The sequence below is a fragment of the Pogoniulus pusillus genome, chromosome 42 (genome assembly GCF_015220805.1).
Source record: "Pogoniulus pusillus isolate bPogPus1 chromosome 42, bPogPus1.pri, whole genome shotgun sequence".
NCBI lineage: Eukaryota > Metazoa > Chordata > Aves > Piciformes > Lybiidae > Pogoniulus > Pogoniulus pusillus.
Window position 1 is genome coordinate 1,820,404 of NC_087305.1, and position 20,882 is coordinate 1,841,285.

Here is a 20,882-nt window from a genome sequence, read left to right on the forward strand (position 1 = left end):
GCTTGATTCTATGACTGGCTAGGGCTGGGGGCTAGGTTGGATGGGATGAGCTTGGAGCTCTCTTCCAACCTGGTTGATTCTGTGACTGGCTAGGGCTGGGGGATAGGTTGGATGGGATGAGCTTGGAGCTCTCTTCCAACCTGGTTGATTCTATGACTGGCTAGGGCTGGGGGATAGGTTGGACTGGATGAGCTTGGAGCTCTCTTCCAACCTGGTTGATTCTATGACTGGCTAGGGCTGGGGGATAGGTTGGACTGGCTGAGCTTGGAGCTCTCTTCCAACCTGCTTGATTCTACGATTCTATGGCACTGTGGCCCACTGATTCCTCTTTTCCACCACCATCTTCCAAGGAAGGATGGGACCTGCTCCTCAGCTCTACTCCTGGCCCATCAGGCTTAGGGTAGCAGCGACCTGCAGGCTGGCTGTCGCCCAGAGCGCGCACGGCCACGACACACAGACACACCGAGTCAAACAACAAGGTTTTGTCTTTATTAGGAGTTCCCAGGTAATATAACACAGAGTCCTTAAGGAATAAAACACAAGACTTGGGGGGGGGGAGGTGGGTGGGGTGGGTGGAGGGGTGGGAGGTGTTTGCCATTGCGACAACGCTCAAGTATCAGCACTCCCCTTTTGTCTACGCACACGATCAGCTTTATAGCACTTACAGCTCCTCCACTCATGGTTCACAATCACAAATCCAAGGGTTAAAATCCAGCTAGTATTAAATCCTACTTTTCTTTTTCTTTTTAGAGCTTCAAGTCACTGCGGTTAATTAATTCATTAAGTCTTTTTTTTTTTTTTTTTGTCCTTTTTTATGTGGTTTTCTTTTTTTTCTCTCCTTTTAAGCATTTACATGAGACATTCATCAGAACAGACACAAAGCCGACGAGCTCTCACAGGGGGAAAAGAAAACATGCTTACACAGCCTGCAAAAGATCTCTTCTTTGTTGGTTTTAGGGGTGTGTGTGTGTGTGTGAGTTATTCTTCTTCCTTTTGAAGAACAAGTGGAAAAGATCTTCGTGAGTCAGTGAAGGACAAAGAAAACAACAAAACCATGAAATCAAAAGGAAGAACTTCAGTGAATGCTGAAGAGCTGCGAAGTGTTTCAGGGAACTGAGACTTTTCTTCCTCCCCGACTTGCTCAAATTGATTTTAAACACACAGGTGGGGAAAAAAACCAAACAAAACCAACCCCCAAAGCAAAAGGAAAGAGCTGCAATAGATAATTAAGATTACTTAAAGTGCAAAACTCTTAGGCAAAACGAAAAGATCCGAGAGGGTTGAGTGGGATTTTGCGTTCCAATGGGGCCAAAGGCATCAGGTGCTGAAGCTGGGAGGCTTTGGGTTACTAAGGACCTTCCAGATCCTTTGCAAATCCCAGCACTGATGACCTCCTAAAACCAAATGTTGTATGTGCTTCTTAAAAGCCTTCACATACATATGTAGGTTCCCCCCCCGAAAAGAACCTGTAAACACCAAGAGAATCCAGGTGTGCAAAAAACAAGGTCAAGGGAGGAGGCGAAGCATAAAGAGAGCAGAAAGCAGGAGCTGCAGCCAGGTGCCAGGGCACACAGACAGCAGAGGTAATGCTAAGTGTGGGTTGAAAAGTGCTAAGAGACAGGCCAAGCCCTGGGGGCCACCCAGCTCTCTAGCTGAGTTGGAACCTAATGGTGCAGATTTATTCTCTGTGTCCTGAAAACAATAAACCTCCAACACCAGGGCTAAAAGACAGAGCATAGATAAGCACCCAGGCCCTGCTGACTGCCACAGAGGATTCCAAACTCATGTAAGGACCACCCAGGGGCTCTGGTCTCAAATGTGGGGCAGCAGGTGTCTGAGGAAGGATGGGGAACCACCAGGCTTTCTCCTGGATATTTGCACCAGGGCTTGTGCATGAAGAAATGTGCAACTGTGACATTTGCACCAGGCAGGAGAGATTCTCAGCTGCTGTTGAACCGTGGTGGAGCTGCTCTGAGGCTCCCAGTTTACAACAGCTGGGTATATGGGCTGGAACTGGAATTGCCACAGGTGCCTGGGCACACACTCAACTGGCCAGCCTTCTGGGGAGACTAAAACTGTTGTAACTAAGCAGGTCAGGAAGGGGGAAACGTGGCTGCTACAGACATCTTGCAAGCAAGGAGCTGCTCTTTGCCTGTGGCCCCCTGGTTATGGATGACCACCTCTAGGAATAAAAGACAAACCAACTGCTAGGACACCATTCCAGCTCCTCAGCTGACACCCAGCCCCTTGATTTGCACCAGCTCAAGACCTATGGCACACTGAAGTGAAGATCATAGCTTATGACCCTGCTCTGCGACCTCCTATTGCAGCTCAAAGTGGGAAGTGTTGACTGGAACGATGCAACCTAGAAACAAGCTGAAATCCCACAGTGGCTGTGGCAGTGCCACTGGTGGGAGTCTGTGACTGGAACGAGGTTTAGGAAGAACTGGGAAGAAAAGGGAAATCTCCAGTTCCCAGCTAAGGCTTCGTAAATTCCATGCTACAAACTTAGTAAAAACACAAACGTTAAACAACCCCAGAGACAAAACCAACAGCAGAACTTTCCTGATCTGCAGCAAAACTAAAAGGAAAAAAAAAACAACTAAATGAAAACCCCCAAAGCAACAGGAACAAAGTCTCCAAGGATTCCAGCTCACCTGGCCAAGTGCTTGGTTGGTTCCTACTACTGGGTCCTGCTGCTGTCCCTGGCAGCAGGTCAGTGACCTCAAAGGTGGTGCTGGGGAATGGAGAGGCTGGGATTGATGTCCCTCTGTGCTCTCCTACCTATCCTGCTGGAACACAGAACCCTACAGAATACCCAAGCTTGAGACCCTTGAACTACTCTGCTCTGTGCCATGAATGAAAGCAAACCAAACCAAACCAAGCTATTTTGGAACATTTCTTATCATCTCTTCCTTTGTGTTGTGTGTGTCTTAAAGGCAGCTCCCAGGAAATTCACTTTATCCTTCCTTTATTAGAAGACAGATGCTGGATGGGACAGAGGCCACAGCTCTCAAACATCCTCCTTACAGGTACTTTTTGCATGTCAGAGGTGTCAAAAGAGGGTTTGTTTCTTTCAATGTGGAGGGGCTTGAGGGGAGAAGTGAGAAGGGCTGATGAAGATGAAGAGGGAAGCTGAGGGGACTGAGAGCCTTACTTCAGCCCTCCCCCCACTCACTGGTTGCCAGCAGTAACCGTCACAGGCTCTAAAAGAATCAGAAGGGGTCTCCGGGTGCCCCCATCCCCCAGTCCGAGAAGGGGTCGGTGCTTAGCCCAAGGTGGTGATGTTGGCACGGCCCCCGGGCGGCGCCACGATGCGCTGGGTTGTGCGGCGTGGGATGTTGTCATCGATCTGTGCCCCTGCAGAGGACAGAAGCAACGTCAGGGCCCAGCCTGTGCCAGCAACAGTTTGAGAATCATAGAATCAGGAAGGTTGGAAGAGAGCTCCAAGCTCAGGCAGCACAACCTAGCACCCAGCCCTGCCCAACCAACCAGACCATGGCACTAAGTGCCCCAGCCAGGCTTGGCTGCAACACCTCCAGCCACAGCCACTCCACCACCTCCCTGGGCAGCCCATTCCAATGCCAATCACTCTCTCTGACAACAACTTCCTCCTAACACCCAGCCTCAACCTGCCCTGACACAGCTTCAGCCTCTGGCCCCTTCTGCTGGCCCTGGCTGCCTGGCAGCAGAGCCCAACCCCACCTGGCTACAGCCTCCCTGCAGGCAGCTGCAGGCAGCAATGAGCTCTGCCCTGAGCCTCCTCTGCTGCAGGCTGCACCCCCCCAGCTCCCTCAGCCTCTCCTCACAGGGCTGTGCTCCAGGCCCCTCCCCAGCCTTGATGCCCTGCTCTGGACTCCTTCCAGCATCTCAACATCTCTCTGCAATGGAGGAGCCCAGAACTGGACACAGCACTGCAGGGGTGGCCTGAGCAGTGCTGAGCACAGGGCCAGAAGAACCTCCCTTGTCCTGCTGCCCACACTGCTCCTGAGCCAGCCCAGGATGCCATTGGCTCTGCTGCCCACCTGGGCACACTGCTGCCTCATCTGCAGCTCCTCTCTCCCAGCACCCCCAGGGCCCTCTCTGCCTGGCTGCTCTCAGCCAGTGAGCTGTAGACAGCAATGAGGTCTACCCTGAGCCTCCTCTTCTCCAGGCTAAACAGTCCCAGCTCCCTCAGCCTCTCACAGATCCAGGCCAGGATTCTAGTGGCCTTCTTGGTCACCTGGGCTCACACTTGATCACCTGGGCTCATGGTCAAGCCAGCTGTCAACCAGCACTCCTAAGTTCTTCTCTGCTGGGCAGTTTCCAAGCACACTGCCAAGGCCTAGAGCCTTTGTGGTGTTGTGACCCAAACGCCCTAATCCTGCTAAAAGCTGTTCTGAAGGTTCTCCTGAGCCACTTGAGCAGACACCTGAACCACCCAGCCCTGCACAGATGAGGGCTGGCTAAATGCTTTTCCCTCAGCAAGTCTTCTTACAGCTTTTCCCCCTTGCTGCACTGCAGCAGTCTGCTGAGACACCAACCCTGGCACACAGCAGCCCCACGGCTGCTCTCAGCTGGCAAAACTCCACTCGAGTTGGTGCCACCTGTCCCCTTCACACACCCAACTGAGGACCAAGTCCAGAAGGCAGTGAGGTACTCAGCACTTGTGCCATGGCATAGCAGGACTTTATGATGGCTTCTGTGCTGCTCTTCTTCCTTTCTAAGGGGATAACCTCCAAGCTAGAAACACATCCCAGCCTAAGCCCCTGCCTGTCTGCTGCAGCAGAGTTCATGGAGAGTATGGGGGTGCAACTTCATCACCAAACCCTAGGGCAGTATGTACCAGACAAGCTGAATCCAGACTGATGCAGGTTCCTCACAGGTGGGGCCTGCTGTTTGGCAGGAGATGTCTTAGCTGAAGATGCTGGTGTGACAGTCTTGGGCGTCACCGACACCTCGCAGACAGGTCCATCGTAGAGGCCTCGGGGCACACCCCGCAGCTCAGCCAGCTGCAAAACACAATCAGGGTCAAAACTGCTTTCAAGACACAACCAAACAGCTGCCCAGATGTTGCTAAGGCAACGACACACACTTCCAGATCTGTCTGTGGACAGAGGATACGAAGGCATCTATCATCTCTGCTCTGCTGGGCTCCGGAGCAGCATGGCTCAAACCAAACATGGTCTGCACTTCAGTGGCCTCAGCTAGGTGCTGGCAGGTGTGAGCAGCCTACAGAAGACAGCCAGTCTGTCCCCTGCACCACAGCTTCTGTTCTTTAATGACCTCAACCTACCTGTTGTTTGATTAAAGGCTCCTGACAGCCTTCAAACGAAACCTACTACTCATCTATTCATCCCCCAAAAGCCAAACCATGCTGAGGCAGAGGCAGGCCTGCAGAGAGAGAAGCCAGCTCAGCTTCACAGCACTGGCAGCTCTGAGTTGCCTCCAATGCAATTACTCCAACTGAGATGCTGCCCAGTTGGATGTGCAGGTCAGGCATATCTCTGTGGAGAGCAGAACACAAAAGAAACTACAGCTCTGGTCTCTGGGGTGCTGCATCACTTGGGGTGATTTTGGTAACTTCCAACTTCTTCAAAAGAACCATTCAGGAAGGCTCAAGGAACACAGAGATCACCTGAGGTCTGCAGAAGCTGTGTGCAGAGCACAGCTCTGGCTCTGCCCAGGAGAGGGCAACACTTCAAACACCAAAACATTTTGTTGTCAGAAAACTGACTTCATCTAGGAAGAAAACTCCTAAAATTCTCAGCAACTAAGCTGCAGCTGAGTTCAGAGTTCTCTTGTCTGCCAGTTTTTAACCAACTAAAAGCACATCATAGAATCAGGCAGGTTGGAAGAGAGCTCCAAGCTCAGCCAGCCCAACCTAGCACCCAGCCCTGCCCAACCAACCAGACCATGGCACTCAGTGCCCCAGCCAGGCTTGGCTTCAACACCTCCAGGCACAGCCACTCCACCACCTCCCTGGGCAGCCCATTCCAATGCCAATCACTCTCTCTGACAACAACTTCCTAACAACATCCAGCCTCAACCTGCCCTGGCACAGCTTGAGACTGTGTCCACTTCTTCTGGCCCTGGCTGCCTGGCAGCAGAGCCCAACCCCACCTGGCTACAGCCTCCCTGCAGGCAGCTGCAGGCAGCAATCAGCTCTGCCCTGAGCCTCCTCTGCTGCAGGCTGCACCCCCCCAGCTCCCTCAGCCTCTCCTCACAGGGCTGTGCTCCAGGCCCCTCCCCAGCCTTGCTGCCCTTCTCTGGACTCCTTCCAGCACCTCAACATCTCTCTGCAATGGAGGAGCCCAGAACTGGACACAGCACTGAAGGTGTGGCCTGAGCAGTGCTGAGCACAGGGGCAGAAGAAGCTCCCTTGTCCTGCTGGATGTGATGTCCTACATCACAAGGCACTTTCTGGTTTCAATGGGTGTACTGGACAAAAACTTTCCCACCAATTTTAGCTTCTCAAAAATAGAGCATTCTCACTTTTAAACAGGCTGTGGGCTGTGCCTGTGACTCACCAGTCACAAGCAGCTGATCACATCTGACAGAAGGGAAAGCAGCATCAAGTATTACAGGCTCACAGAAAGGGATCTCTGGAGATCATCTAATCCAGCTGCCCTGCCAGAGCAGGTACACACAGGGCTGTGCCCAGCTAGGTTTGGAATGGCTGCATCTAGAACAACCAATGAGAACTCTGACTGCTGAAAGGTTTGATGTATGAACTCCACCACTGACTTCTCTTGGTTCTGCAACACCAGAAGCCTCCTGGGTTATTTGGCAGATTGGCTGATGTCCAAACTGGATGGTTCCTACTCCTGTCTTCTGCCCAGCTGTCCCAAGACAGATCAGCATAGAATGGCAGGGGTTGGAAGGGACCTCTGGAGATCATCCAGTCCAACCCCCCCCTTCTACAGCAAGGTCACCCACTGCAGCTTGCCCAGGATCACAATGCCCAGGTAGGTTTGGAATCCCTCAGAGGAGACTCCACAGTCTCTCTGGGCAGCCTGCTCCAGGGCTCTGACACCCTCACAGGAAAGAAGTTTCTCCTTGATTTCAGTAGAAACCTCCTGGGCTCTGGTTTGTGCCTGTTGCCCCTTGCCCTATCACTGGCAGCCACTGAAAGAAGCCCCCTGCTCTTGCCCCTCACCCTTTAGCTCTTGCTGAGCTTGGAGAAGAGCCTCTCTCAGACTGCTCTTCTCCTGGCTAACCAGCCCCAGCTGTCTCAGCCTCTCCTCCTCGCAGCAATGCTCCAGTCCCTTGGTAATCTTCATGGCCCTCTGATGGACTCTCTCCAGTAATTCCCTGTCCTTGAACTGGGGATCCCTGAACTGGACCCAATACTCCAGCTGTGGCCTCACCAGGGCAGAGTAGAGTGGGAGAAGGAGCTCCTTTGACCTGCTGGCCACACTCCTCTGCACACAAAACTGCACAAAGAACTAAAGAGCAGGGAAAAAAAGATCTGCAGAAAATCCCATCCCAAGCCAGGGCATTTTCCTGTCCTGAGAGCAACACAAATGAAGGAGGAGGGAGATGAATGTAACTGCTTATCACAGAGTGTCAGGGGCTGGAAGGCACCTCCAAAGCTCAACCAGTCCAGTCCCTCTGGCCAGAGCAGGATCTCCTATACCAGATCCCACAGGAACACATCCAGGCAGGGTTTGAATATCTCCAGAGAGAAAGACTCCACAGCCCCCCTGGGCAGCCTGTCCCAGTGTTCTGTCACCCTCACAGGGAAAAAATTCCTCCTCATGTTCACATGAAACCTGCTATGCCTCAGCTTCCACCCACTGCCCCTTGTCCTGGCATGGAATCACAGAATCAACCAGGCTGGAAGAGAGCTCCAAGTTCATCCAGCCCAGCCTAGCACCCAGCCCTGGCCAATCAACCAGACCATGGCACTAAATGCACCACCCAGCAGAGCCTGGCTGCAGCCTCCCAGCACTCACCCATTCCATCTTTACAACCCCTACTGAGGTCACCTCTCAGCCTCCTCTGCTCCAAGCAGCACAGCCCCAGCTCCCTCACTCTCCCCTTGTGTGCTAGTTGGAAGCAGGGTAGAATGTTTTGGTGAGGAGAACCAGATCACAGGCTGTGAAAGGAAAACAGTGGTGATGTCTGCTCCCCTCAGAGCCTTGCTGAAGAAGAAAGGAAACATTAGCTAACACTCTGGCCATTTTGTGGCACTCTGCTTTGGGCTTCTGACTGAGCTGCAGCTCCCTAACCTCACCTTCCACTCACCTTTGCTGCTTAACCTCTTGGCTGAACCTCTATTCTTCTTTAGGACTGGGGTAAGGTTGAGAGGGGCAGGGGGAAGGTGCAGGGGTGGTTGAGAGCCCCTCCTGGGGACTCAGGTTTCTGGGAGGGGAGTTGTGTTTCTGTATTACCTTTTCCCCTGTCTATTTCTGTCTGTAACTGTATGTACTGTGAATATCTGCTTGTACATTGTGCTAGCTGTAAATAAATAGCTTCATTCATATTCCCAGAGCTGACTGAGACTAGTCTGGGTGCTTTCTAAAGTGGGGGGAGAGGGGGGCAGGGAACACCCAAACCATCACACCTTGCAAGAGAGAAGATCCATTCCCTTCATCACCTTTGTGGCTCTAGCAAGGGACCGTTCCAGCTGCAGCAGTGTGTGCCTGCAAGCTAGGGGACAGCATCTGCTTTCCACCCACTTTTAGCTCAGGAGCTGCAGAGAGAGAAGAGAAGTGCAGCCAGCTGCTGCTGCTGCTGCTCACCCTGCTCCTGGCTTTGATGCGTTTGTAGACGAAGTCAGGGAAGGGCTTCCTGGGGATGTAGCGCCCGGAGCCCTCCGTGATGTGCAGGTTCCCATCCTCCAGCACGATCTTCCCCTGGCTGATAACCACCAGAGGAGAGCCACGGCACTCCATGCCTTCAAAGATGTTGTACTCCAGAGACTGCAACAGAGAAAAAGGCAAAATGAGGCCATTCTGTGCCAGGTTGAGGCTGACTGCAACACTTTAACGAGAGGAATTGGATGAGGGCTGTGAAAAGGAAACAAAGCTGATGGCTGCTTCACTCATAGGCTTGCTGAGATGGGGAAAAGCAAGGACACAAACACAGCTAAGACAGAGTGTGTGTGTGTCTGTCTGAGTCTGTCTTTCTCCCCTGGGCTTCTTCTGTGTAGTTAATCCTTCTGCTTCTAACCTCCCCTGCCAATCCTCCAAACTCACCTTTGCACCTAAGGCAAATTCTGGGATCAGGCAGAGAGGTGGAAGGGTGGTTGGGAGCCCCTCCTGGGGACTTTGATTTCTGGGAGGGGGGTTGTGTTTCTCTATTGCTTTTAACTTGTACATAGCTGTAAACATCTGCTTGTGTATTGTGCTAAGCTGTGAACAGAAAGCTTCAATCCTTAACTTCCAGCTGGCTGAGTCCAGTCTGGGTGACTTCCTAAGAGGGAGGGGGCAGATGACATGCCAAAACCATGGCACATTCATACCAGAAAGCAACTAAATCACCACTCAGTGCTAATTGGCAACATATTAGGGCCAGCTGTGGTTGAACAGAAGGGTTGGCCTTCATTTTCCTTACTAATGATTTACTCATGAAGATGAAACACAGTTTGGAATGAGTTACCTCAAAGCATAGCTGCTTAAATCATAGGCTCACAGAATGGGGTAGGTTGGAAGGGACCTCAAAGCTCAGCCAGTTCTAACCCTCTGTCATAGGCAGGGACACCTCCCACTAGAACAGGTTGCTCAGGGTCTCATCCAGCCTGGTCCTGAACACCTCCCTGGGCAAACTGTGCCAGTCTCTCACCACTCTCAACCTGTGCCAGTCTCTCACCACCCTCACTGCAAACAACCCTTCCCTAACATCCACTTTCCGTCTCCCCTCTGCCACTTCAAACCCATTCCTCCTCCTCCTCTCATTCCCAGACCTTGTCCCTAGTCCCTCCCCAGCCTTCCTGCAGCCCCCTTCAGATCCTGCAAGGCCACTCCAAGGTCTCCTCCAAGCCTTCTCCTCTCCAGGCTGCACAGCCCCAACTCTCTCAGCCTGTGCTCACAGCAGAGCTGCTGCAGCCCTCTCAGCATCTTGGTGGCCTCCTCTGCACTGGCTCCAACACTTCCATGTCCTGCTTGTGCTGGGGGCTCCAGAGCTGCACCCAGGACTCCAGGTGGGGTGTGAGGAGAGCAGAGCCAAGGGGCAGAATCCCCTCCCTTGCCCTGTGCCCACACTGCTCTGGCTGCAGCCCAGCACAGGGTTGTGTCTGGGCTGCACTCACACTGCAGGCTCCTGTGGAGCTTTTCAGCAGCCCAGACCCCCAGGTCCTGTTCCTCAGAGCTGCTCTCAGCCATTCCCCACCCAGCCTGGAGCTGGGCTTGGGATTGCACCCACCCAGGTGCAGGACCTTACACTTGGCCTTGTTGAATGTCATGAGGTTGGCCTGGGCACAGCTCTGCAGCCTGTCCAGGTCCTTCTGGATGGATCCCTGCCCTCTAGCAAGTCTACTGTGCCACACAGCTTGGTGTGATGGGTTATGAAGGCAAAGAAAGTTTTAGCTGAGTGTCACCACCCCAAAATAATAGTAACTTAGAAAAGCTGCATCTCAAGTCACTGTTTGATGGGTTATGGAGCAGGGCAAATCTTGTTTTACTCTAATAGGATTGCTCATCCTCTAGTAACAAGATTGCAAACATCACACTGTGGAAAAAAGGCAAGTTTGAAAGGAATCACTGCAAATGATCCCCCATGAAGCACTCTGGATGAGATTCACTACAAGCTTCTTATTTACAATCACAGAATCAGTCAAGGTTGGAAGGGACCACAAGGAGCAGGCAGTGCCAACCCCCCTGCCATGCCCAGGGACACCCTACCCTAGAGCAGGCTGCACACAGCCTCAGCCAGCCTGGCCTCAAACACCTCCAGCCATGGGGCCTCAACCACCTCCCTGGGCAACCCATTCCAGCCTCTCACCACTCTCCTGCTCAACAACTTCCTCCTCACCTCCAGCCTCACTCTCCCCACCTCCACCTTTGCTCCATTCCCCCCACTCCTGCCACTCCCTCACAGCCTCAAAAGTCCCTCCCCAGATTTTTTGCAGCCCCCTTCAGATCCTGGCAGCCCACAAGAAGGTCCCCTGGGAGCCTCCTCTGCTCCAGCCTGCACAGCCCCAACTCTTTCAGGCTGTGCTCACAGCAGAGCTGCTGCAGCCTCTGAGCATCCTCCTGGCCCTGCTCTGGACACTCTCCAGCATCTCCACAGCCCTCTTGTAATGGGGACTGTTACTCCAGTTACCATCTCCAAGACAAACCCAGGTTGTTTTGACTGAGTTAATGATGGAGTTTGCTCTTGAAGTGTGTTATAAGTACAGGCAGGCTTGGCTGCAGATGTACAGTGTGGTTAAACTGACACTGAACTGGGCTCAGGCTTGAAAAACTTGTGGTGGCAAAGGAGGATGCTTGGTTAGGAACTTCTGGACTAGGCTGTTTCCAAGAACAATAATATCTCCCCTGCTAGCTCCTAATGTTTCCTTGCCAGGCAGTGGCAAGAGCAGTGTGAATGCTTGGAAAACATCTCTGTGTTGCTCTAGCATTTCAAAAAGTAACAATCATCTGATGCCACATAATCACCACCTCTCCCTGTGCCACAGCAACTGCTCTGCCTTTCAAAGAGGCTTTTGTTTTATATCTGACCCAGCTAGGGTGACCTGGCTCTACAGGCATCACTCCTATCAATTTCTCCCCTAACCCAAGGAGCCTGTGCAGTGTGAGACACTAAAGAACAGCCCAGCAGGTGAGATGCCAGATATAGAATCACAGAATCAGTCAGGGTTGGAAGGGACCACAAGGAGCAGGCAGTGCCAACCCCCCTGCCATGCCCAGGGACACCCTACCCTAGAGCAGGCTGCACACAGCCTCAGCCAGCCTGGCCTCAAACACCTCCAGCCAGGGGGCCTCAACCACCTCCCTGGGCAACCCCTGCCAGGCTCTCACCACTCTCCTGCTCAACAACTTCCTCCTCACCTCCAGCCTCACTCTCCCCACCTCCACCTTTGCTCCATTCCCTCTACTCCTGCCACTCCCTCACAGCCTCAAAAGTCCCTCCCCAGATTTTTTGGAGCCCCTTTCAGATCCTGGAAGGCCACAGTAAGAGTGGATGCAATGACAGAAGAGGATGGAGCTGGATGTGTAAGAAAAAAGCTGGAATTTCTTTTACAGCCCTTCAAGCTCTAAACAAACCACCTGAAAGTGAGAACTCTTCACCCAACTGTCTTGGCACAGCTTAAAATTGCAGCCTTTGGTAGCAGCTGAGCATTGAGTGTTGGAGTCTTATATGGTGGAAGAGTTTCAGGGGGCTCTGCAGTTCTCAACCTCTAAAGTACTCCTGAATGGTCACTTCGTGGTGGATCTGTTTCTCCTTCAGCCTATGGCAGAAGGATGAGGTCAATCCTGATTGCACAGGAGCACATCCACCAGAGATGCCAGCAAATTTAAAGAGCCCAATTCATTTCCTAAAGGCAACAGCCACTAAATTCAGTCACCTTCAAATACCCCTTTCAGCTTGCTGAGCCATTCATAAGCACAAACCCAACTTCAGACCAGTAAGTTTGGCACCTAAGAGTTGTGTGTGCTCCTGGGTTCTCCCTTCTCTAAGCCAACCCTCTCCAAAATGGAGATGTGGTGAGTCTGGAAGCACCTCTAAGGTGACTGAAGTGACCAAACTGTTGAGTCTGGATGCCTCTGTTAGAAGTCTAAGCACAAGGAGGATGAATCCAGGCCACCTGTGACCACTTCTGACCCTGAGTTTAAGCCACAGAGAAGTGAAGCAAAGCCTTTTAAAAAGCTTTCTGTGTAAATGTGCCCAGGATCCAAGTGAGGAAGAAAATTTTGCTCCTTCAGCTCCAAAGTGAATGAAAGCATTGACAGAAGAATAGAACAAGGAGGTTTTTTTTTTTCCCAGGGAAACATTCCATAGGTTCACTGCCAGCACTGAAACAAATGCAAACTGTGGTTGCCTTCTCTGAGACAGTGCTCAAATGTCACAGGGAAGCTCCCACCAGCACTGGGACCATCCTGAGGTTTTCCCCAGAGTGGAACAGATTTTACACTGCAGGAGCCAAGTGTAAGAGGCAGCTGGGGGGGCCACAAGCCAGCAGTGCCTCCCCCAGTGACACCACAATGTCACAGAAGAAGTGAGAAGGAGACCTGGCTAGGCCAGGTGCTGCCCTGTGCCACTTCACACTGGGATGGGCACCAGCAAAACCATCTCTGAATGCACACAGGTGTGCCAGGTCAGTAGGTGATATAAATGCACTCAGGCTCAGTGGTCCAGATCAGATCACCACCAGTGAAGGTGTTCCCAAGCTGATAAGCTTCCCTAACCCCAACTAGAAAGGGGTTAGTCCACACTCCCACTGCCAGTGAGCCAGCAGGTCACAATGGCACATTGTGAGGAGGCCTTTTGATAGTTCAGAAGCACTGAAGAGCTTTCTGTGTGCTCCAATCCAAGCATCCAACACTCAGGAAGAGCAGACAACCTCTCTGCTCCAAGGGCAGTCTCTGGGTATTCATGTGATTGCAGATTTGGACTCAAATCAGCTTCCTTTCTGCTCACATCAGTGAGCTGCACAGGCTGGGAGACCAGAAGGGGGCTGGGGCATGCAGAAAACAAACCCTGGAGCTGTCATGAGCTCTAGTTCTTGGCAGCAGAGGCTGGCAGTGAGAGAAGAGAGGAGGGAAAGAGCAGCAGAGCTCCCTTACTATGTTATGAGTCTTGGCAGAGATTGTCTTGACGCTGTCAGGATCCCAGATGACCAAATCAGCATCAGAGCCCACCGCGATGCGGCCCTTCCGCGGGTACAGGTTGAAGATTTTAGCTGCATTGGTGCTGGTCACAGCAACAAATTGGTTTTCATCCATCTTGCCAGTCACCTGAGGAGAGACAGGAGCCTCTGCATTAGCCACTGAAAAGCAAAGAGCAGGCAGAAAGGCAGAACCACAGAAGGGTGGGGGTTGGAAGGGACCTCCGGAGATGGTCAAGTCCAGCTCCCTGCTACAGCAGGGTCCCCCAGGGCAGGGGGCTCAGGATCACAGTGTTCAGGTGGGTTTGGAGTCTCTCCAGAGAGACTTAACAACTTCTCTGCTCAGGCTGGTCCAGGGCTCCAGCAGCCTCAAAGGAAGGAAATTTCTCTTTAAGTTCAAGTGAAGCCTCCTGGGTTCTAGTTGCAGAATCATAGAATCAGGCAGGCTGGAAGAGAGCTCCAAGCTCAGCCAGCCCAACCTAGCACCCAGCCCTGCCCAACCAACCAGACCATGGCACTCAGTGCCCCAGCCAGGCTTGGCTTCAATACCTCCAGGCATGGCCACTCCACCACCTCCCTGGGCAGCCCATTCCAATGCCAATCACTCTCTCTGACAACAACTTCCTCCTCACATCCAGCCTCAACCTGCCCTGGCACAGCTTGAGGCTGTGTCCCCTTCTTCTGTTGCTGGGGGCCTGGCAGCAGAGCCCAACCCCACCTGGCTACAGCCTCCCTGCAGGCAGCTGCAGACAGCAATGAGCTCTGCCCTGAGTCTCCTCTGCTGCAGGCTGCACCCCCCCAGCTCCCGCAGCCTCTCCTCACAGGGCTGTGCTCCAGGCCCCTCCCCAGCCTTGCTGCCCTTCTCTCAACACCTTCCAGCACCTCAACATCTCTCTGCAAGGGAGGAGCCCAGAACTGGACACAGCATTCAAGCTGTGGCTTGAGCAGTGCTGAGCACAGGGGCAGAAGCATCTCCCTTGTCCTGCTGCCCACACTGCTCCTGAGCCAGCCCAGGATGCCATTGGCTCTGCTGCCCACCTGGGCACTGCTGCCTCAGCTTCAGCCTACTCTCTACCAGTACCCCCAGGTCCCTCTCTGCCTGGCTCCTCTCAGCCACTCTGGCCCCACCCTGTAGTGCTGCTTGGGGTTGTTGTAGCCAAAGTGCAGAACCCTGCACTTGGCCTTGTTCAGTCTCAACCCATTGGCCTCTGCCCACCCATCCAGCCCCTTGTCCTGTCACTGGGCACCACTGAACAGGGCCAGGCTCTGTCATCATCACCTCCACCCTTCAGGGATTTGTAAGTGTGTAGAAAATATCCTCTCAGGCTTCTCTTTTCCAGGCTGAAGAGCCACAGGTCTCCCAGCCTCTACTCATCAGAGATGCTCAACTGAGGATCAGTACAGCAGATCCACAGCAGCCTCTACAGGGGCAAAAACCTCTACAGGAGGGACCACAGAAGCATCTGGGGGAGACAAGAACACACAGCTGCAGCTCTTCCAGCCAGGACAGGCCTGCTGGCAGCAGAAGACATCTGTAACATACCACAGCCTTGTCCCAGATGATGGACATCCTCTCTTCAGTCCCATTGGTTCCTTCAGGGATCAGGGTGAAGTTGTCCTTCCCAACAGCTTTCTGAGCAGTGTTGAAGGTGCAGTGGGCACTGCCAGTAACTTGGAGGTCTCCACTGGGAAAGACAATAATGGGCATTGAAGCTCTTTTCTTGTCACAGGTTACTCCTCAGTGCAAAGCAGCCTTTTGCTGGCTGGCTGCAGCAGCTCTTCTTTTTACCACCCACTTGTCTCATGACACAGCACATGTTCTCTGGGCACAAGGAGCCCTACTCACCAGGACAGTAGTGAGTTGAGAAAATCAGGAGTGGTTGGGTCAGGACTCAGTGGTGGGGAAGTCACAAAAGCAGCTGCCTTAGCCCAGTTCTTGCTCCAGTAATGAGAGCCATCGGTACCCAAGCTGGCTGTGATGGGCTCTCCATACACCACAGTGCCTACAGGACAGGAGGACAGACAAAGCCACTGTGAGCACCAAGCAATGTGCACCTCCAGCCTGGCTTCCAGGCATAAAGCATCCTTCTGACAAAGGACAAGTTGGGTAAAAGCATCATACACAGCAGGGGTTCTTCAGGGCTCCTCTTACGTATGTGATGACACAACCCTGGACTGAATTCACTGCTCTGCCTAACCAGGGGATGACAGTCACAGAATCATAGAATCAGCCAGGTTGGAAGAGAGCTCCAAGCTCAGCCAGTCCAACCTAGCACCCAGCCCTGCCCAACCAACCAGACCATGGCACTAAGTGTCCCAGCCAGGCTTGGCTTCAACACCTCCAGCCACAGCCACTCCACCACCTCCCTGGGCAGCCCATTCCAATGCCAATCACTCTCTCTGCCAGGAACTTCCTCCTAACATCCAGCCTAGACCTGCCCTGACATAGCTCCAGGCTGTGTCCCCTTGTTCTGTTGCTGCTTGCAGGTTGGCAGACAGCTCCAAGCTCCTCCAGCCCAACCTAGCACCCAGCCCTGCCCAACCAGACCATGGCACTAAGTGCCCCAGCCAGGCTTGGCTGCAACACCTCCAGGCACAGCCACTCCACCACCTCCCTGGGCAGCCCATTCCAATGCCAATCACTCTCTCAGTGAAGAAAAAGAGTGATGCAAGTAGTGCCTTGCAGTATCTTCATAATGAGGGTGGGTTTCTTGGAGCAGGCTCTATGTATAGATCAGATAAAACTCCAATCAGGGAAGTTTCCTCCCTTCCTGCCCCTCAGAGGGCAGTATCCATGTTTCTGTTTCCCAAATGCAGCTCAGGGAAAGGGAGTGACTCCCAAGGGGACACACTCCATCTCTGTCAGAGCTACAAGTTAAACTGACTCTTTTAGTTCTCTGACTCTCTCAGTTCTCTGCCCAGTGAGCAAACCACCACTGCATCCTTCCTCTTCCCTAACGTTTTTGGCACCACATAAAGGAGGAGCAGATCTGGAAGGCCAGGATACGTTGCAGGATGGAATGCACCAGCACCATCTGCACACCAAGCAAATGCAAGATGCTGCAACTTCAAAAGCAGTGCCAGCTGGTAGCTCCCCAAATCTGCTCACCAAACACAACCTTCCTCAAGGTTCTGCTTCTCTCCATTTGGCTCCTGAGCAGAAGCACTGCCTGGGATTTGAGCTGCCTGCAGGGCTGAAATCAAAACAGTGACCCCAAACACTTCTGTCAGAAACAACAGGCAAAGGGCACCCCAGAGCTGGACTGCAGGGTTGTACACACAGGATCACAGAACCAGCCCAGGCTGGAAAAGAGCTCCAAGCTCAGCCAGCCCAACCTAGAACCCAGCCCTGCCCAACCAACCAGACCATGGCACTAAGTGCCCCAGCCAGGTTTGGCTTCAACACCTCCAGCCACAGCCACTCCACCACCTCCCTGGGCAGCCTATTCCAGTGCCAATCACTCTCTCTGACAACAACTTCATCCTAACATCCAGCCTAGAGCTCCCCTGGCACAGCTTCAGGCTGTGTCCCCTTCTTCTGTTGCTGGTTGCCTGGCAGCAGAGCCCAACCCCACTTGGCTACAGCCTCCCTGCAGGCAGCTGCAGGCAGCAATCAGCTCTGCCCTGAGCCTCCTCTGCTGCAGGCTGCACCCCCCCAGCTCCCTCAGCCTCTCCTCACAGGGCTGTGCTCCAGGCCCCTCCCCAGCCTTGCTGCCCTTCTCTGGGCACCTCCCAGCACCTCAACATCTCTCTGCAATGGAGGAGCCCAGAACTGGACACAGCACTGCAGGGGTGGCCTGAGCAGTGCTGAGCACAGGGGCAGAAGCAGCTCCCTTGTCCTGCTGCCCACACTGCTCCTGAGCCAGCCCAGGATGCCATTGGCTCTCCCCATGCTGAGTAAAAGAATAGGATCTTTTTTCCACCACGTTGTGCAAGCTACTGCCCTGCTTACAGGTGCTCAAGCTCACTGGGATAGAGAACATTAGCTGAGGCAGGGATACTTTAACTGGTTTCCTGCTGCTTCCAGGACCACAGTGGAAATGAAGATGTAGGAACAGGCTTTGTCAGAGGGGATCCACCAGCAGAGGAAGAGGCCATCTGACATCACTTGCCACAAATAGCATTCCAAAATCAGAACAAGGCAAAACACACACTGGTTATTCATGGGAGACTTCTTGTGGGCCAGGACACTGCAGGGATTGTTCTGCAGGCAGTGATGGTTTGAGCTCCCAGATCTGCCAGGAGCAGTCAGTGGGGAGTCTTCCCTATGCAAATGCCACTGGGAACATCTGGCTTTAAATATTGTCCATTCTTTGCCACTTAGCAAATCCATTCTGGGTTGTTTTCACCTTGTAATGTGTTTCCTCTGTTGCTTGGGAGGGCAAAGTGAGTGTGTGTGGCCCTCTTGAGTTACCCAGTTGGGTAACTGCACAGCATCTAAACCATTCAAATGAAGGAACAGAAGATGGTCTGAGACTTAGACCCCAAACTCTCCTAATAAGGAGCAAAGGGAAGCTGAAGGAAAACTGCACACTGCTTCACTTGGCACAATGAGGGAAGTGAGTTCAGTGAATCATTCCACTGGGCAACCCCCACACCTTGCACAGGCTGAGAAACATCCACCAGGTTGTGGCTTATGGCTTCTACAGTGTAAGTCTACCATCCTGTCACCTCTCTGTCTGGGCTCAGGGGACAGTGAGCACAGCAGGAGGTGGTTTTGTAGATGCTCCATCTCTGTAGTGCATATACAGAATCAGAGAACCACAGAATCAGGCAGGGTTGGAAGGGACCACAAGGAGCAGCCAGTGCCAAGCCCCTGCCATGCCCAGGGACATCCTACCCTAGAGCAGGCTGCACACAGCCTCAGCCAGCCTGGCCTCAAACACCTCCAGTCATGGGGCCTCAACCCCCTCCCTGGGCAACCCATTCCAGCCTCTCACCACTCTCCTGCTCAACAACTTCCTCCTCACCTCCAGCCTCACTCTCCCCACCTCCACCTTTGCTCCATCCCCCCCACTCCTGACACTCCCTCACTGCCTCAAAAGTCCCTCCCCAGCTTTTTTGGAGCCCCCTTCAGATCCTGGCAGGCCACAAGAAGGTCCCCTGGGAGCCTCCTCTGCTGCAGCCTGCACAGCCCCAACTCTTTCAGGCTGTGCTCACAGCAGAGCTGCTGCAGCCTCTGAGCATCCTCCTGGCCCTGCTCTGGACACTCTCCAGCATCTCCACAGCCCTCTTGTCCCAGGGGCTCCAGAGCTGGATGCAGGACTCCAGGTGGGGTCTGAGCAGAGCAGAGCAGAGGGGGAGAATCCCCTCCCTGGCCCTGCTGGCCACACTGCTGCTGCTGCAGCCCAGGCTCTGCTTGGCTCTCTGGGCTGCAAGTGCACACTGCTGGCTCCTGCTGAGCTTCTCTTCCATCTCTTCCACCAGCACCAGTGCTTATCTCCAGTGCACCTCAGAAAAAAGGCAGGGATGCTTCCCTGGCTCCTAGGATTGAGTTGCTCAATGACATCAAGTTGTTGTCTGAGGTAATGCCCTGTGCAGCCACTCTGCCAGCACCTCTCTCATTTCAGCATGACCTCCACTAACGGAGCTAGGAGAGGAAGGTTTATTCCACACAGCTTGACCTGTTCCCATGCCATGAAGAGAAAAAGATGACTTGCAAATCAGTTCTCCTCACCAGCTCTGGACTAATTGAACAGGAATCATGGGACCAAAGTAGTTCTGAGCCAGTAAGAGACACCAATCTGTTTGCTGTGGTAGGGAATGAGCTCTGCTCACACCAAACACCCAGCTGGAAAGTGATGTCATTTGTATAGCCTGAATTATTTATACTGCACAGAATTAAATCCAACCCTTCCAAGAAAGAAGGGGGAAAATCATCCTTCCTCCTTACTCACACACCCAGAGCTGCTTTAAATAGAAATCAAGGGTTTAGTCACAGAATAAAGCAGGCAGAGAGGCACTCTCTGTGCTCTGCAACTCTTGCTGCCTTGGGGCAAGACAGGCAGGGTTGGGAGAAGCTCCTGCATGCATCGGGGCAGCACAGCTCCCTCACAGCCCTCAGTCACAGAGAACAGACATGAGAAGAGAGCAGGATCCAAGGCAGGTCTGGCTCTTGCTTCTTGCAACCTCCTCAGAGTTATCAGAGGTGGTAATTCCCATGCTGTGGAGAGGGAGCTGGGAGTGCTGGTGGGCAACAGGCTCACCGTGGCACAGCAATGTGCCCTTGTGGCCAACATCCTGGGGTGCATTAAGCAGAGTGTGTCCAGCAGGTCAAGGGAGGTTCTCCTGCCCCTCTACTCTGCCCTGATGAGACCTCATCTTGAATACTGCCTTCGGTTTTGGGCTCCCCAGTTGAAGAGGGACAGGGATCTGCTGGAGAGGGTCCAGTGGAGGGCTAGGAGGATGATGATGAGACTGGAGCACTGCCTGGTGAGGAGAGGCTGAGGGCCCTGGGGCTGCTTAGTCTGGAGAAGACAGAGGGGATTTAATCAATGTTTATAACTCTCTGAGGGCTGGGGGTCAGGAGGGGGGGACAGGCTCTGCTCACTGCTCCCTGGGACAGGACAAGCAGCAATGGATGGAAGCTGCAGCACAGGAGCTTCCAGCTCAGCACAAGGGGGAACTTCTTGCCTGGAAGAGTCCCAGAGCCCTGGCACAGGCTGCCCAGAGAGGTTGTGGAGTGTCCTTCCCTGGAGCCTTTCCAGGCCTGTCTGGATGTGTTCCTCTGTGATCTGTACTAGATTGTGTGGTCCTGCTCTGGCAGGGGAGGTTGGACTGTATGATCTCCTTGGGTGCCTTCCAACCCCTAACATCCTGTGACCCTCACTCAGATTACTGGATCCCAGCTCCTGTTTGGATGCCAGGCTGTGAGTTCCAGCACAGGAGGAGTAGCTGTTCCACAAGTGAGGAGCAGGAACCTCCTGAGAACCAGCTGATCCTCAAATGCAAGAGGCTGCCAGCACAGCCCACAGACTCCACAGGAATCCATGAATCCCATGGACTGACACACACTGCAGCCAGGAACCTCTGGCTACTCCAGTTAAATCCAACAATGCTTTTTAGTTGAAACCTCCAGCAGGGCTCCTGGAAGCATTTCTGACCTCAGGAAGCACCTGAGCAGAAAGCA

General features: G+C 53.2%; 1 protein-coding gene across 2 annotated transcripts in view; it reads right to left on the reverse strand.

Moving 5' to 3' along the window:
• Positions 1-467: 467 nt before the first annotated feature.
• DPYSL2 (dihydropyrimidinase like 2) overlaps positions 468-20,882 on the reverse strand; it is a 66,535-nt gene continuing 46,120 nt past the window's right edge. For both annotated transcript variants that reach the window (XM_064175638.1, XM_064175639.1), the window contains exons 9-14: positions 15,600-15,756; positions 15,297-15,438; positions 13,713-13,883; positions 8,727-8,906; positions 4,826-4,991; positions 468-3,360 (exon numbers count right to left, since the gene is read on the reverse strand). In XM_064175638.1, coding sequence (XP_064031708.1) covers positions 3,269-3,360; positions 4,826-4,991; positions 8,727-8,906; positions 13,713-13,883; positions 15,297-15,438; positions 15,600-15,756 — 908 coding nt within the window. In that variant the 3' untranslated portion in view covers positions 468-3,268. The remainder of the gene's footprint in view (positions 3,361-4,825; positions 4,992-8,726; positions 8,907-13,712; positions 13,884-15,296; positions 15,439-15,599; positions 15,757-20,882) is intronic.